A 10000-nucleotide genomic window follows, 5' to 3' on the forward strand; every position below is an offset into this window, starting at 1 on the left:
AAAAATGAAGGCTATAGAAAAATTAATCTTGTGAAGTGTTTTGAACCAGACAAAGGCTTGTCTATTTGGCTATACCTTGAATTCCCTCGGATGAAATTGTGTTGAATTTACAGAGAAAGTATAGAATCTGTTTTGTTGATGATTTGAATTAGGGTCATTTAGGTGGAGGCTTACAGTTACTATGGCAACAAAATGACGCCATAAATAGCCTTTAAGCAGAGTTAGACAACAGCATCACATGGTTGTCCACAATATAATGCGCCCACATTATTACTGAGTCAGAAATTTATGATCTTCGACTCTTTCCGTGTAATATGAGCTGTGAGAAACCCTTTCGAGCCCCTGAACGTGAAAGCTTTAGCTTAATTTATAGGCGTAATTTATAGGTCTCACCTTCAGAAGCACTATAACCACAGTCACCACTGGCTAAATCTGCTCTGAAGCATTCTTCATGATCCTCAAAACTATCGCGGATTTCCAAGCTGTGAACTTCAGAATTCGTCTCGAGGTCGCTAATACTGTCACTTTCAGCTTCTGAGGCAGATTCCTCTCTCTCCGCGATTTGTTTGGGATGTCTCGATCGCGTACCTCGACTAACAAAGTCATCACAGTGACTGCAGTAATACCTCTTTCTTCCCATTTCCAGGAAAGATACTGAACTAAAAGAAAGGGCGATAATCTTACGACACTCCAGAAATAAAGACGATCTACTTGATGTTTGTAAATCAGCGAGTCAGAGCAAACTAAATATGCTAATTTGTCTGACTGTACTCACGTGACGCTTTTCCTCCAATCAAGAACGACCATTTAGGTTGCTTAGCATAACCGGCGGGAGTTCGAGCGTCACTTTCACTTCGCTAGTCTTTGTCTTGCGTGGAGGATTGCGTCCCTTGCGTTGTTGATCTTTAAATCAGTCGGTCACGTATTTACTGTTGGCTGTTTTGCATTATGTTTGCTAGCGGTAGATCGGAGAATTCGAGAACTTCTCCGTCCGAATCACCTCTCTCAAGGCCCTTGAATCAACGTCAAACGGTGAGTTTCAAATAACACTTGCTATTGTAAGCTTAAAATTTAAACAGCCGCGGTACATGTTAGATTGGTTGTTAAATTTTGCACTTCATTACACCTTTTGCTGTTCATTTACAGAAAATAAACATTCATTTGTGTCCAAGTTTCTTTCATTATGATCATTAAACTCTCATTAACACCAATATGACCTTCATTTGCGCGTAAGGAACGTTCAAGAAAAACATTTACATATGCATTAACATTCAAAATCATCAAAAGAAAAACAATACCTTCATTTGACATTCATTGACTGTAAATGTATTTTCATTTTGGTCGAAAAAAAATTCGTTGTCACGAAACGACAATCATTTACACTTTACGACATTCAGTTTTCAACAAAAGACTTTCAATAACACAATTTGCATGAGAACTAACATTCAATGGCATTGTTATGCAACCATATCCATGAAGGTACATGTAACAATCTTTAATGCGGCGAGACAAACATTACAGCCATAATAACATTTATTTTTGAAAGATAGAATATCAAATTCGCTGAACGATTTATCCTTCAATTGCCTCACTAGTAAATAGTAAATAGTCTTCGTTGACATATTCAAAAGCCCTGACTATCCTTTCGCGGTGTTCAAGTGCGATTCTATTTCTTCGTGGCATTTCTGGACAAATCGAACTGTCACTACATGTACATGTATGTCACACGGATACTGTAGTGCGCCCTCTGAGTTGTACGCAAAAAGTTTCGTAAGTGGCCGAATTTATATCTGCAAGGGGAGGATTGTGAAATTATGATTTGAAAAAAAGTACATATGGTCCCTTGTTCTATAATCAAATTTTCGAGGAAAATTGGGCGAGATATCTCTGTTCAAAAGAATTACGCTAATGAGCGATTGTTTTCTCTTAACGTTAGGTGAAAACACGGTAATGTATGTCTCACCGCATTTAAGATTGTTACCTTCATGGATATGGTTGCATAATAATGCCATTGAATGTTAGTTCTCATGTAAATTGTGTTATTGAAAGTCTTTTGTTGAAAACTGAATGTCGTAAAGTGTAAATGATTGTCGTTTCGTGACAACGAATTTTTTTTCGACCAAAATGAAAATACATTTACAGTCAATAAATGTCAAATGAAGGTATTGTTTTTCTTTTGATGATTTTGAATGTTAATGCATATGTAAATGTTTTTCTTGAACGTTCCTTACGCACAAATGAAGGTCATATTGGTGTTAATGAGAGTTAAATGACCATAATGAAAGAAATTTGGACACAAATGAATGTTTGTTTTCTGTAAATGAACAGCAAAAGGTGTACTTAGACAACTTCGAGAACAACTCCAATTGTTCCACGAGAGCAAGACCGCCTACGGATTTCTCTCGAGAGATCTCGATCTCGCTCCGAAAACTGTAGCCGTCGTGATGTAACTACTGACAATGAATCTGGACCTGAAGAAACTTCGCCGACTTTCCCACGTGTCGCCTCCAGTAATTCCAATCGCTCACCTGCAATTCTGCTCTGCAGAACACCATCTTCCAGCTCACCAAGCGGCCGATCAACTCCAGTCAACACGCCACTATCTGTTGTCAATGCTAGAGGAGGTTGTGACCACGAGAGGCAGTTTGATGCTCTTCAAAGAAAACTTGCTGCTCTCACAGAAAAAATTGACAACTTGCAAGGGTCATCCAACACAGTTGTGACACAACGGAGAAGTGAAAACCTCCCAAGAGATATGGTGGTGAGTATTAAGGTTTTTGTTGCTGATTTCATACGCACACGTGTCATCACCATGGGCGGGAAGTTGCCGGGTTGGTTGAAGGGGGGTGGGAATGCGGATGGTAGCGATTGTAGTGGGTGACACATGAAACAGGTAGCCAAAGTTGATTTGAAGTCACTGCTTCCTTTTTATTTTTTATTATTTTTTATTGCTAACACTAATTTGGAATATTTTATCAACTGCGCATAGGTTTATACCAGCTGTTTTTATATTTAAATTCAGCTGATCTATTTTTTGCAGTATAAATTAAGTATTTATTATTATTATTATGATGATGATGATGATGATGATGATGATGATGATGATGATGATGATGATGATGTATTGTTTATTTCAGTCATATTGAATTATATGTGTTAGTTTTGCCATACAAGGGGAATAAATGTCGTGAAACCACTCTCAACCCTTATTAAACACAGAGTGAGCCTATAAAAGGCAAGAACATGCTGCCTTTGGAGCACTTTATCGGCTTTTCTGTGTAATGGTGGAAGGCCAGAATAACGGTCACACAACAGTAGGAGTCGTGTAGAAAAAGCGTTTTTTTTTTTTTTTTTTTTTTTTTCGTTAAAACAACGAAGACATTCATTTAGAATAAAATATGGTAAAAATAAAAATACAGTCAAAACAACATTATATTAACCCTTTGGAAGATGCCTTTGGAAGAGCAAAAATTATTAATTCTCTTCATCCACTCCGCAGTCAGTTCACGGAACATTCAAATTTTGCCGCTTACTAAAATAGCAAAGCTGACACCTGCGATCAACAAGCTATCTGTTTCAATTTACAGTCAACTTAAGCCTTGCGGACACCGTACTATTACAGACGCTCACTATTATGGACAAAATCCAGATCCCCGGCAAAAGCTGTGTTGTGTCCTGTTGAACAAAAGACCAAAGACGCCAGCGTGAAGGAAGAATCTTATTTACTTTAAAAAAATTAGAAGTTGAAATCAAAAAAGTGTTTTACTTTAGGGCTCCTTTTTTTCTTGCAATTCTACAGTGCTTAACTTTGCATGTTGTATTTGGCATGTATTTAATGCAGGCATGTGTCCATAAGGTTGTGGCAAAGTTGAAAGAGAAAGACCCGCCAACAGAGTGGACTTTTGAACAAGATCACAGGTAAGAAATTATACAAGGGATAACCTGTGAGTAGTTATAATTGATCCATTGTGCACATTGAAGATTTCACATTCTCCATACATGTACCCTGCAGTTTCCTGATCGTGCTGACATCCACATAGTGCAACTCTTTTTGTGGCCTTATATTTCTGGTGGTCACTGGTGATACCTCAGAATAATTATTACCTTTTATGAAAAACAACTACATGTAGATTATGACCTCAAATTTTCTTTGAGGTGATACATGTAGTTGATGTCAGTGGCTTCATCAACTGTCACCACATAGGGATAGATATCTGAGAAGGAGGGTCTGATTGTAACTTTCAGATAACATTGCTGAAGGGGGCACTATACACTATACTGTATATGATAATTATTATTGTAACTTTGCTGCTTTCATGTCAAAATGGTGTTGAAACTGACAATGAAGTTCATTCACTCACATATCAATGCCCCTACAACACCAAGAGGAAGATTCAAACAAATAGTTCAAGGAAACTCAAAGTGCATAAATTTAGTTTTAAGAGATTTTACAACTATTTTGTTTAGCTTTTTGATTTCCAAAATCATCTGATGATCATGTCCCATACTGTACATACTGTAGTGCCCCTTTAAGGTTATTGCCTTTTTGTGCAATTACTGTACTTGTATGATATAATGACAACTTAGACCTGCAAAGAAGTCTGATTGATAGAACAAGAAGGCCAAAGACATAAGTAATCCATCAAACCATTATCAAGCTAAGTATGGAAAAGCACATACAGTACATGTACAGGTATTCTTTTTACTTTTCAGTTTTAATGATGGCACTAATCTTGAGGTCACCCGAGCAATTGAGAGAGGTGTCCAGGCAACATCAGCTTTCAAAGAGGCTGATCCTGTTCTATTAGAACGTAAGTGTAAATGATATGGCTACATCTACATGTACAGTGGAATCTGGATTGCTAAAACCTTTAAGGGAAACAAAAATTGGTTCAAGAAATTAAGAGTTTGAGATATGAGGGATAAAATTAAAATTTGTTGAATGAGCAGAGGGAAACAACTGTTAGTGCAAGAAATCAGGAGGTTGAGAAGTCAAGGGTTTGAGAAATCCAGATTCCACTGTATTTCTATCTATAACTAGGTGTGACTAATCAATGGTCAATGACATCAATTACATGTACTCACTGATGGGTTAAAGTGTTTCCACCAGAGCACTTCAAAAAGCACTTACTATAAATTTTATCATAGATCCTAATAAACTGCTTTATCTTCCTTGGTACCCTGGTGCATTTTTTCATTCTGTAGCTTTCAATTTATTGGCCCCTTTCCTAAAAAATTGGCCCCTAAAAAGATCTTCAGGGGCCGCTTTGTCCCTCAAGTAAAATTTTCTGGCTGAAACAGTGGGTTATCAATGAGTAATCAACTGATTATTCATTGATTATTGGTGATGATCAATGAGTAATTGATGATCAAAAATTTTGTGGCCTATCAATATTCTTATCGATGACATTGATGACTCATCAATGTTATTGATGATTCATTGATACTTTTGATTACACATTGATTAGCTATTAGTTACTCATCAATATTACGGACTGAATTCATTTATATTCTTATTCTGCACATGTATACATGTATCCTACAATTTTCTGGCATTTTTCTTCATTATAGATGACTTTCCCATTATAAAGTAAATGATTATGTGAATGGTTTGCGACAATAATTATAGGAAAGAGGAATCGCACATGAAGGACAAAAGAGGGAAAGAAACTGAATTCATTGGAATTCAAGATTAGCCCATCGTCTTTTACAATGTATGGGCCATCAATATTAATGTGAAAGATGAAACAGAATGTAGTTTTTTTGTGTGTCTGTCACTGATCAATGCAATCAATGACTACAGAAAACAGAATAAGCTCCGGCCTAACGGGCCACTTGGCTTGTTCGCAGACTTAACTGTTAGGACCTTTATACTTCCATATTACTTTGATTAAACTATATATTTTTAATTACCTCTTTCACAGGTGCCATAAAAACTTACTACAAGACCCTCAAAGCCAAGTCTAAAAGAGTTTTAACCCGTGTCAGGAAGGAAGAGCTGCCCCAAGTGGCTAATAAACAAGAGGAAAGTGTCGTAACTGCAAGAAGGAACCAACGGTGCCACAATGTAAGTGAAAAATGGAGTACTTATCAAGAGCAGAAATATTAAGCATAAAATTGCATTGCTTACTTAGATGTTTTTTTGCCTTATTGTGTAGTTCCAGAAAATATCCATTCCTCCCCCATGGAAGTTATTTTTTCTAACACCTCCCCACCCCTCGGGAATTCCAGTTAAGCTTCATACATTTCTTTAAATTTTTTGGTCTCATAGAGCCCCCCACCTGCCAGGAAATTCCAATCCCTTCTGTGGGGAGAGCATGGGTATTTTCTGGATCTGCACATTGCCCAAAACCATCGTTGTAGCCGCTTTTGTTACTTATTAATTTGTATATTTCATGTATTTCTTGCAGAAACTCAAGTCTCGTCGAGGAGCACTGAGGCAGTCAGTGTACACAGAAGAGAAGAAAAGGAAACTGGAGGAAGTACTCTCCATTGACTACATGTCACCTGAAGAGAGTGTTTATGAATCAAATTCAGATGAAGATCATGAGGGACAAGGTAGAATGACAAAATTGATTGTGAAAAGGTTTGAATGGTGCTCCGATGAATTGACAAGGGAACTGAAAAGTCTGGACAGAAAAGCAAACAGAACAAGAAGTGAGCAGGGAAAGAGGATGATGGTCAAGCGGGAGGAAGGAGGTTTTCTAGCCAACAGCCTCCATTGCCATCCAAAGTCTGCGCTAGCTTGGGCCTTAAGTGTAGACTTGAGAGGTTTCTGAATTGTGGGTGTCGAATGATTGATAACAGACGAAGGGTTTCATTAATTTTTTTGGGTTTTCACAGGCAGGCAAAACTATTTGAACTGAACTTTTTTATAATACAAACTTTTCGCCAAGTGGTCAAACCAGCCAGCAAAACCATCCTCACAGCCAGTCAATTTGCCTGTTGCCTGGTTCTTAATGAAACCCCTAGCCTGTAACAGATTTCAGAGTCAAAATTCTTCCTTGAATTTTGATATAGATATGATTGATATTATTTTATTCATTCGGTAACAGAATGTTTCCTATTATAGAAACAGCCGAAAAATTTTTTTTAAAAAAATAAGTAACTTCATTTAAGTGTCAAGGTGACATACCAGATAAGCTTTTGCATGAAAACATAGTATCTCACACATGAAAACATGCTGTCTTCTCAAGTGAAGAGATCACCATTGCTATGGTTGCATGATGAATCGTGCCTTTCACATGCAGCAAGAGTGAAATGGTTTAGTATTTCATTGGTGTTTATAATAGTAAATATCTAACATTACACGGCTGCTTGGAGCTACGAAATTTCTCTTCTTGTGTTGAAAAATATTTCACAAGTGAGCGCAGCAAACAAGTGAGATTTTTTTGCAACACTCAAAGAGAAATTTCATATCTCTGCAGGGCCATGTAATATCCTCTATATGTATATCCAGTCTGAGCTGTAATTATGATTATCATAGTTATGTTTTTCAAATGATAGCATTACTATTTGGCATCTACTGAAGCTTGCTTAACATGTGAAAGCAAGCATCAGCTACAGTGCATGGTAGCTTGATCTCCCTCTTGCCCATGGCCAAAATCTATTTGAGTTAAGCAAGTTACAGTCTTTATAAAAGTATAATATTTTCCAGGTGTGAATTTGACTTAAGATTAGTTTTGCTAATCAACCAACTTCTTAATTTGTGTTGAAAACGAGAAAGGAAAGACTTGGTTACTGAAAGAAAATTAGTTGAAATGTGTGTTAAATCGAGTAAGGTTTCATCATTAGAGTTCTGGTTAACTTTTGTGGCTTCAAGTGGCATATAAAACCACTTTCCTTTACTGAATTCATGTTTTCCACATTTTTAAACTAGTTAGATAGAGTTAAAGTTAAGCTGAAATTTTAATTTATTATAGTTTACAACACTTTTAGGAACTCAAAATGTTAAGTAAACAATATTTTGAAGCAACATTTTTAAAGTATTGTAAAAAAGAAATGCAGGAATTTTAATAAAACATTTCTCAACCTTGTACATTCATGAGTGGAATTTCTCTTTGACTTGCCTTTCAAATCTGTTACTCATCATGCATATACAATTAGTAATATGAATAAAAAATAATTTTGATAAGTTAAATACCTTACTGAAAGCTGAGCCACATGCAGAATCAAGAAATTGCAGAATTTTGGGGAAAAAATTTCAGACAAACCCAAACATATTCCCCTAGTTTGAAGATGACATAAGATCCACATTTGCCAACATCAAATGTCATCTTTAAACACGTTTGTCTGTATTTAAACGGAACAAATGTGATATTTGTCTTGGATTTACACCACCTTTGTTCATTTGTCATTGGAGCAAATGCATCATTATCCTATTTATCTTGAGGATAAATAGCATATTTGTCTCTCAATTAAATATGGACAAACATGACAAATGTCATATTTGAATCATATTTACACAACATTCATCTCGAATCAAATCTAATTTTTCGCCCAGTGAGAAGTTAGAACTTTAACATTTACCTCCTGACGTAAACGTCAGCATGGTCCTTCCCAAAGAGTTAAAACATTTCAGGTTCTGTCGGCCTGTGGTTGATGTGAAGTTCATCCGAACGTGTAACATTTTGGCCCAGAAATAGTGGCCAAAGTGTTTAAGGTGACTTAAGGCTGGAGTGCAGCCGCATGGCAATTTTTACAGGTTCTATCTTATAGCGTGGTAAAATAAGTAGACGACAATGTTCTGAAGCGTCTGGTAATATAACAATATATGTTCGGGAAACTGTGTAAGAAATTCATAGTCGACTTTACACTAAAGTCAAAAATACCTTTAGACTTTGGTCTCAGATTAATGGGCGGGTATCCCTTTTGATTGTAAAGGAGTTATCCCCAAAATCCACATAATACGCCATGCGCAGTTTATTGGACAATACCCACAGCCTGGGTCAGCTGCTGAATAATGGCTCAACTATGCTATAGCTGGTTTCCTCTATTTGCGTAGTAATATAATCATGAAACTGATGAACTAATAACTATTTTTATTTAACTATTTTTCTATTTTTTCCTCTGTAGCGGCTGGGTAACATGAAAATGTTCGACGACAGGCAGTTATATGCAAACGTCGAGGACTTGGTCCTGTAAACGAGCGAAAGTATCATTACTTCTCAAGGAGAAAATCTGCAATGATTTCGTTATCAACTTTTATACCTTAGTGTTTTTCTCTAAAATGGATAAACTACACGTCACATTAGTCTATTAATATAATTTGCTTTACTTGTTACCCTTCTACTCCCTTGTGTTTTTGTCGATAGACTGTGATATCATTAATGGGCCTTTTGCAACAGCTGGTCACGTGACGTGCTTTTCAAGAACACATTGATTTATTCACTGGTAATATGTAGAATACAAATTTGCATGTGTATATGCTTTAAGGGGGAATTTTCATGGACGTTAGAAATTGGAACGCTTTGTATCGAAAGAAGGCGTTTTTCCCTCCAGTCACACTTCGTGGTTTTCCGGGTTTGCAAGTTTTCAAACCACAATAAAATCTCTGCCTTTCGGTTTAAGAGCCTATAATTTTACCCCTCTTTTTATCTCTTATTTACCAGTATCTTTCTTTTGTGGTGATTCATAGCGGAAGAGGTTTCTCGAGGGCAAAGTTTCCTGGCTTCCATACGAAACCTTCTTATTTTTGCAATATTCAAATCGTCATTAAATCTCAAACTTACATGGCATTGGCCTGAAAATTGTTGCTCTGACCAACTGTTGCAAAAGGTCTGTTTTCTCGTCTTCAATCCACTGTGACTGATGCCGCTGTCAGTTGAGATGCAAAAAGCTTAGGAACCGAGAGGTATCTCAGTTCACAAAGCCAAACAAATTCAGGTGAAGTTTTGCAGCAAAAAGGTCGTTACAAAGTCGTTGGAAACTTTGGCTCGCTCGGCTTTCATTTATAGTATTTTGCTATATAAATGAAAAAAAGAGTAAACAGGCATGTAAA

The 10000-nt window shown here is 36.7% G+C and overlaps 2 protein-coding genes and 1 long non-coding RNA gene across 6 annotated transcripts in view; 2 read left to right on the top strand and 1 right to left on the bottom strand.

Annotated features, from left to right (window-relative positions):
• LOC145492420 (uncharacterized) overlaps nt 1-678 on the bottom strand; it is a 5324-nt gene extending 4646 nt beyond the window's left edge. The window contains exons 1-2 of one of the 2 annotated variants that reach the window (XM_081471870.1): nt 616-678; nt 394-549 (exon numbers count right to left, since the gene is read on the bottom strand). In XM_081471870.1, coding sequence (XP_081327996.1) covers nt 394-549; nt 616-640 — 181 coding nt within the window. In that variant the 5' untranslated portion in view covers nt 641-678. Of the gene's footprint in view, nt 1-393 lie in introns of both variants that reach the window. The other variant, XM_081471869.1, reaches the window with a different exon arrangement.
• The window catches only part of LOC145492535 (uncharacterized), a 25525-nt gene that overhangs the window by 13933 nt on the left and 1592 nt on the right, over nt 1-10000 (top strand). Inside the window, exon 2 of the long non-coding RNA XR_014050005.1 lies at nt 9076-10000. This exon is cut by the window's right edge and continues 1592 nt beyond it. This is a non-coding gene — a long non-coding RNA (uncharacterized LOC145492535). The remainder of the gene's footprint in view (nt 1-9075) is intronic.
• Nucleotides 1493-9069, top strand: LOC145492448 (uncharacterized). 3 transcript variants are annotated; one of them, XM_081471897.1, is made up of 5 exons: nt 1493-2761; nt 3842-3918; nt 4714-4811; nt 5925-6067; nt 6411-9069. In XM_081471897.1, exons 1-5 carry the CDS (start codon nt 2756-2758, stop codon nt 6777-6779), a joined length of 693 nt encoding a protein of 230 aa, XP_081328023.1. In that variant the 5' UTR covers nt 1493-2755; the 3' UTR covers nt 6780-9069. The 3 variants fall into 3 exon arrangements, with proteins under 3 accessions (XP_081328023.1, XP_081328024.1, XP_081328022.1); XM_081471898.1 differs by having other exon boundaries at nt 3857-3918; XM_081471896.1 differs by having other exon boundaries at nt 1493-3918.

Source organism: Orbicella franksi, chromosome 7, assembly GCF_964199315.1.
Source record: "Orbicella franksi chromosome 7, jaOrbFran1.1, whole genome shotgun sequence".
Lineage (NCBI taxonomy): Eukaryota > Metazoa > Cnidaria > Anthozoa > Scleractinia > Merulinidae > Orbicella > Orbicella franksi.

What these genes read in the sequence shown, in the direction of transcription:
- LOC145492448 (XM_081471896.1), top strand. Translation starts at nt 3,827, where the DNA reads ATGTATTTAATGCAGGCATGTGTCCATAAGGTTGTGGCAAAGTTGAAA. An exon ending in ACTTTTGAACAAGATCACAG is followed by an intron (nt 3,919 to 4,713) that starts GTAAGAAATTAT and finishes TTTACTTTTCAG; the next exon opens with TTTTAATGATGGCACTAATC. An exon ending in TGATCCTGTTCTATTAGAAC is followed by an intron (nt 4,812 to 5,924) that starts GTAAGTGTAAAT and finishes CCTCTTTCACAG; the next exon opens with GTGCCATAAAAACTTACTAC.